The 7,085-nt window shown below is 41.1% G+C and overlaps 3 protein-coding genes across 3 annotated transcripts; all 3 read right to left on the bottom strand.

The window, feature by feature from the left end:
* Positions 1-642: 642 nt before the first annotated feature.
* Positions 643-3,517, bottom strand: SAMD00019534_079130 (hypothetical protein; the record flags this gene model as incomplete). Its single annotated transcript, XM_012896953.1, has 4 exons — positions 643-2,237; positions 2,311-2,409; positions 2,494-2,682; positions 2,755-3,517. 4 exons carry the CDS (start codon positions 3,515-3,517, stop codon positions 643-645), a joined length of 2,646 nt encoding a protein of 881 aa, XP_012752407.1.
* Positions 3,518-4,353: 836 nt separating this feature from the next.
* Positions 4,354-5,048, bottom strand: SAMD00019534_079120 (hypothetical protein; the record flags this gene model as incomplete). Its single annotated transcript, XM_012896952.1, has 2 exons — positions 4,354-4,394; positions 4,451-5,048. 2 exons carry the CDS (start codon positions 5,046-5,048, stop codon positions 4,354-4,356), a joined length of 639 nt encoding a protein of 212 aa, XP_012752406.1.
* Positions 5,049-6,747: 1,699 nt separating this feature from the next.
* Positions 6,748-7,065, bottom strand: SAMD00019534_079110 (hypothetical protein; the record flags this gene model as incomplete). Its single annotated transcript, XM_012896951.1, has 1 exon — positions 6,748-7,065. The coding sequence occupies one exon, from the start codon at positions 7,063-7,065 to the stop codon at positions 6,748-6,750; it is 318 nt and encodes a 105-aa protein (XP_012752405.1).
* Positions 7,066-7,085: the final 20 nt, after the last annotated feature.

Raw genomic sequence — 7,085 nt, 5'->3', positions numbered from 1 at the left:
CCAACTATCAACAAATACTTGGTGGCCGAATTCAGAGGCCTACAGTAGAAAAGAAAAGAAAGAAAAAAATCAAGAAAATTCAAAATCGACTAACTTATATATATTATCCCGCCTCTTCAATGACGCCAATTTATTTGCAATAATAATAAACTTCCACTCTAGTCAAAAAAAAAAAAAAAAAAAAAATCGATTAACTCTAGTTTGCAATAATAATAAACTTCCACTCTAGTCAAAAATAAATAAAACAATGTAAGTGTAATGAGTAGCCTAGTATACTCATAGAGGGGACATTGTGCAAAAGGGACATGTCTACAAATCCATGTTGCCGACGACCTATTTACGCCAGAACCTCTGCTAATCGAACCATGACTATGGACGATTCATTACAATAAGTTCCTTTTGTTTAAATGCCTACTTTCGTCCTCTGGATGATTAAAATAAGTTCCAAAAAAATCCGCATAAAGGTCGACAAAATTGCTCCAGGTTCTGATAGGCGCATGTGGTCCAATGGTAGAATGTTTCCCTGCCACGGAAGCGATCCGAGTTCGATTCTCGGCATGCGCACTCTTTTGCACTTTTTAAAAGCAGTGGACTCCCCTCTTTGCCGGGGTCACGTTTAATGGTCGACAAGAAGCTTTATTATTATCTTCTATTTGAATTATTAACGTTGGCAACCATCTCTATCTTCTTGTCTTCCTGTTTGTACCTGAATTTCTTCTTGTACACTAAGTAGACGGCGATACAGATTGAGGCTAGAGCAATTACACCTCCAATAATAACTGCTATCCACCAGAGTTTGAACTTGCCCTGGCACTGATCAGTCTCATCTGCCTTGTTGATGGCTGTCAACATACCAAAGTTGGGATCCAAGATCGCACCATTATCAAAGTGTGGCGATACCATTGCCACAACGATTCGATCATGAACTTGTGTTGGTTGTTCAACATAATAGTCCTGTTGAAATATTGGGTCACTTGGTTTGAGTATAATGTTGTTGCTGAGTGTCACGCGACCATCCACCAATAGGAAGTTTGTGAAGCGAGTCACAAACAAACGGTCGCCAACCAAGATGTCAATGTAACGCACGTTGTTTGAGTCCTGACTTGTCTGAGTTGTTTTTTTGTTGCAGCGGTCACTCTGAGTTGGGGACTGCAGTTGGTACACAAGTTGGAGTGTGTTGGTCTTGGCGATGAATGGCCATGACCTGAGCTCAGTCTGCACCTTGACATTGTTGGCATCGATCGGTATTGACTTGTTAGCAAACTCAACCACTGTTGACTTGTTAAAGTATTGACTGGTTACAATGATAGTGAAGCCTGGCAATGCGGCCAATGTACCCTTGGTTGTGTTGGTCGATGTAGCCCTGTTGGTGATGGAGTTGCTCCATTGAATATTGCTCACGGGGATGGTGATCAATGGTTGATCATTCGAGTCGAGCTCTCGGATGTGAGTGAAGAAGATGCCAAACTCACCAATTGTTGAGTTGGTTGGAGTGGTGCTTGGTACCTCGCCCGATGGAGTAACAGTTGTGTTGCAATTGCTACCGCCATATCCTGATGTACAGTTGCACGTTCCACTGATGCATTGACCATTTCCAGAACACAGGTCTGGACAACGTTGGTAGTCAAACCTGACAGAGTTGGACGCCTGGCCATCTACAACCACATGAATATCACTTATACCATCACCTGGAGGCAGGTTGAATGTTAACCTTGCCGTGGTGTCAGTTGCCGACTGGTTCATCTGGATCAACTGCAACTGAGTTCTGTTCTGAAGTACTACATTGACCAATGATTGATTGTAACCAAAGTTGCTACCGTAGAGTGTTGCAATGCTGCCATTGTACGACACACCAGTGATGTTGACCAATGCAGGTGCTTGGTAAGAGAGGAAGGCGAAGTTTGTTGTCTTGATCTTGTCAACGTAGACAGTCAATGGTTTGTTGATACCGGTGCCAGATGGGAAGGTGGCGGTAATTGTCGAGTTCTCAGTGAATGCCACATTGATTGGCAATGTTCGATTGGTCATCAACATTGTGTAGTTGCTGATTGTGTAACGCATGTTGGCCAGACGGATGCCAGCCCAGCCACCAGTGGTTGGAATTACAATGTTTGTATCCAGGAAGAATGGAGGAGGTCGGGAGAAGTTGAAACTAACAATGGCATAGTCATGACCCTGTGCCCGGTCATCTCGCATCTCTAGTGTATCAGATCTCCATCCAAGTTGATGTGTCAAGTCTATGAATGAGTGAGTGATTGAGTAGGAGAGTGAGTACTTTAGATAGTTTGATTGGTAGATGTCCATACATACTCATTCCAAGACTGTTGACAACTTGTGGGTCCAAGGTTAGGGGCGTCGAAGGTCCGAGAAGTTGTTGATTCAGTCCATTTCCATCGACAACGACTTGTCCTTGATATGGTCCTGATCTGAGTGTGTATCTATCTGTTGACAAATGGTCAGTATTGATTGATTGATTGTTGGAGTTCAACATACTTGATTGGTCTTGTTGGGCAAAGTAATGATAGAAGGGAGCCAGGTGTAGGTTTCGAACAGAGTAGAACTCATCTATTTTGATTGGCGAGTAGGATTGGCTTTGTACACCTTCAGCCATATATGATGTCCTGGAAACAAACTCATTCACATCAGCTGAGAACATTATCAATGTATCGGTTAAGCTATTGTCTGTTTGAATTGTGGCCAGAAGATTGAATGAGTGAGCTAGTGTTTGATTGATTGATTGATTGAATGACTTACACGTTGGTATCCTGGTCACTTGGTACATCTCTATTCCTCCAACTGAGATGGTCACTGGCAACATGGAGTTGTCAACATATCCATTGACCATGTCCGTCATGATTGATTCATTGAGTCTACAGGTAAAGGCTCGATCAGGTATGAGCATCACATCAGGTATACATCCAATCAATCCTGTTCGACTGATGGTCACCGAGTCTATACATTGGATCGTGTCACCAAAGTTGATACCACTTATAGTGACACTCTCTCCCTGCAAGTACTTGGGGAACATCGAAGTGATGAGTGGCAAGTTTGGATGGTACTTGCGCGAGGAGTATGTTGTAACTCCATCTGTGATCAGGATGTCATACTCGCCCACCATATATTGTGTTCGACAAGCGAATGTTGTAGAGGTGTGACTAACCTCGGAGCATTGGAAAGGGCTGCGTTTCAATGTGCTGTTTGTGATGGTTACTGTGAGGTTGGCAGTGTTGAAGCGCACTAGGTTGGTGATGTTCAACACGCTCGGTTGGCAGTCTGCTGGGATGATCACTGGGTCGGATTCACCGCCAGTTTCGAGCAGGTAGCCTTGGATGGTGCCCTCGAATGTTGTCTCCGAATCGAACCAGTCATCCCAAGAATTGTTTGCCCAGATGTGGATTGAGTCGTAGCGATGGCCATCAGGCTGATATGTCATGAACCTACAAAAGCCATGACATTTGCTAACATTCCTGTCATACAGTGACAGTCCCTTCTCCGGACCAGTTGCCCATTCAAACATACTATAGTCCACTGCAGTTGGACGAGCTCTTCCACCAATCCAAATAAACATCACATTGTCTTGTTATGTTGTTTGTTGGAGTTTGGTTAGTCATCCATATTATTATTTTTGATCACGTGATCGATTGAATCAGGTGATCGGATATCATGTGACCTGTCCCAAAGGGCCATACATACTTATAACATTCTCAATGATGAACTTGTACTCATCTTGAGTTGTTATTGTTGCCAGGTAACTATGACAGAAGAGTAGGTATTAATATTTTATGATGGAGTAGTACCAAAGACTAGATATTTACCCATTCTTTAGACCTGCCAATCTATTGGCCTCAGTCCAATTGGTTGTTACATTAATGAACTGATAGTTGTGTCCATTGGCAGGGTTTGTGAACACTGCAGTATCACTTGCTTTGACCCAATGACAAAGTAAAGTTGTTATCAACAACAACATCAATAATAATATATTCCTATTGTTGCTGGTCATTGAGATAATAATGTATGAGTTATAAATATATAAAGATAGATATTAAGAGTGAGAAGGAAGATACTAACTTGTCAGTGTCCTTCGCAACCAATCACTAATCAGAAAGTTAAGGTGTGATCATATCATACATACCTTAAAAGATCTACCTACTTAATTTTTGCAGTGGTAACATAGGATGTGGATCACCCATCATTAGTGTATTTGGAATAGTCTGAAGACTTGACCGTGTCTGATCAAATATCTTGATCCAAAGTTATAACTAAAATATCTATTTTTGGGCATCTTAACAGATGTGGTCCTTATTTGTTAGGGACCAATACCTCCTTTCCGATATGATATAATCGTATACATTATTATAGAGATACAAGGAGGAGTGGACTTGGTGAATGATTGTCTGATTGATTGAATGAATTTGATTGTTGTTAGATAAAGTATTATGAAATGACCAACCCAACCTGTCTATCGAGAAAGGAGGCGAGGCAATACGTACAGTCTTTCCACAGCTCTTGGCATTCTCTCCGGAAAGCTCCACCACTTCAACGATGAGATACTCGAGAACGGCAGCAAGGTACAATGAGGCCATCTTTGCCACTCGACCGAATCCAGCAATCTTGAGTTGTTTGCGAACATAGCTTGGCGCGACCATGAGCTTATTGGCTGGTGGCTTATTCTCACCATTGGCTTTGCTAGGGTTAGCATTGGTTACAGCCGACCTGCCTAGCACGATAGAATGTATCATAAGTTCGCCCCCTCCCAATTCGATACTGACGGCCGTCTCGATGTCGCGTGCCTGCAGTGTTGCCTTGCCCGACCTGTCTCTTGATTGATCGATGATTCTGTGGGCCAAATCGCGAATGAATGATACCAGTGCCTCTTTGGCCATTGCATTAATCCTTAGCTTTACCGTGCTTCTGGCGCCATAGGTGCCGCCCACTGACAGAGATCTCACCACCTCATTAATGAACCTGTACTCTCTCTTTGTGTTGTAGGTCAGCCCATACATCGAAGCTGTTGTCTTTGGAATGTTGCCTCTTCCTCTGTATCCCATCTTTTGATCTATTTATCACTATCTCTCTATCTATCTCTATCTATCTCGTTCTTTCATCATGATTTCTCTTCTTGTCAATAAAAAAGAAAACAAAGTTTGTAGACAACAACACAGATATTATGGTAACTCTATTTATCTACCAACAACTGATATCATACACATACATAAGTAAGTATGAGTAACTTCCCAACATGTTATGTAGACATACCTCAAGATAAATATCCATGTTGTTGAAAGAATGACAGACAGCCCAACACTTTGAACATCATTCATTCATCCATAAGAATGAAGAAAATAAAATGATTATAATTTTTTACAACTCTCTTTGAGACACACAAACACAAAGACAATCTGTGCAGACTTCAACTTATTCAACCACATTATCATCATCATAATCTTCACACAAACAAACAAACAAACACAATTAATATAATACAATATAATACTTCATCATCATCATCATCATCAATATAATATAATATATCAAGATAATATATATATACACACACACATTATACTACTCTCTAGCTGATGTTATGATTTAGTCATCAATGATATCAAAGATGGTTGAACAGCACAAGACCAAGGAGCAAAAGTCCTCCACAACAACAACACCAAACAGCAACAATAATAATAACAACAACAACAACACAAAGAAAAGTTTAAACAACTCTTCTTCATCTTCATCAACTTCACAATCAATATCTTCATCTGCATCTTCATCTTCATCTTCATCAACATTACCAGCAGCAGTAGTTCCAGTGAGCACTACAACATCAACATCATCTTCTCAACAACATAGCATACACAATCATTCTGCACCACCGACGAACGGTTTATTCACAAAGTATAAGATAGCGAATAATAGCAACAACAGCAACAACAACAGCAACAATAGCAACAATAATAATAATACATATAGCAGCAGTAACAATGAGTTTGACAATAACAAACATACTCATAACGGAGGAATAGATATCAATAACAGAAACAATAACAACAACGACGCAGTCATCGATATTATGCAACATCAACAACAACAACAACATCATCAACAACAACCTTACTATGTAGAGAGCTATCAAGGCTTTTTCCCACAACCTTTCTATGGATACCCTCCGCCTCATTATCCACATCCATCATACAGCTATCCCTATCCGAATCCTTATGAAGCCTATATTCCACCTCCTCATCATCAAAATCATCAACACATAACCAACAACAATAGCAGTAGCAGCAATAGAGGAGGAGGAGGAGGAGGTAGCAACAGAGATATAAATAATGTTTATAACAACGATAATAGTAGTAATAATAATATTAATAGCAGCAGCAGTAGTAGTAGTAATAATATCAATCAAATATCGTCTAATGAGACGATAGCAGCAGTACAACCAACGACAACGACATCAACGACATCATCATCATCTTCATCATCAATATCATCATCATCAACGATAGATTCAATACTTAGTGTCAACTTTGGCACATTCTCCCCTCAGTATTGGGAGGAGTTACCAACATCAGCCTCACCAATACTTCCCAACAACTTTTCGATCATCTCTCTACAACAACATCAACATCAACAACAACACTCTAAACCCGGTGTTGTAAAGATCGATAACGATAATGTATATGGACAACAACAACAACAGCAACATGAGTCAATACAACAGCAACAACAGACCGATAGTTTGACTCATCATTCAAAGAAGCAGGACACAAAGAAGCAGAGCCCATCATCATCGGCTCCACAACAACAACAACCAACAACAACCAAACAGACAAAGAAGAAGGGAAAACAGTCTCCTACACAGTCTCCAATCACACAAGTGACCACGACAGTAACGATTGAAGTGATCACACCAAACTCCGCAACATCCACCTCGACATCGTCATCAACATCAACAACAACTTCTACAGCCTCGATACCAGCGACTGCATCGTCCTCCGCAGCAGCTCCATCCAGCGCCAGCAAGTCTCCCTCGTCCGCCACTCCTACCTCCACCAACAACAACATCACTGTACAGAACAACAACT

The sequence above is a fragment of the Acytostelium subglobosum genome (genome assembly GCF_000787575.1).
Source record: "Acytostelium subglobosum LB1 DNA, scaffold: scaffold16, whole genome shotgun sequence".
In the NCBI taxonomy this organism is placed as follows: domain Eukaryota; phylum Evosea; class Eumycetozoa; order Acytosteliales; family Acytosteliaceae; genus Acytostelium; species Acytostelium subglobosum.
The sequence above is the reverse complement of the archived record's forward strand: the minus strand, read 5'-3'. Positions and strand labels throughout refer to the sequence as shown.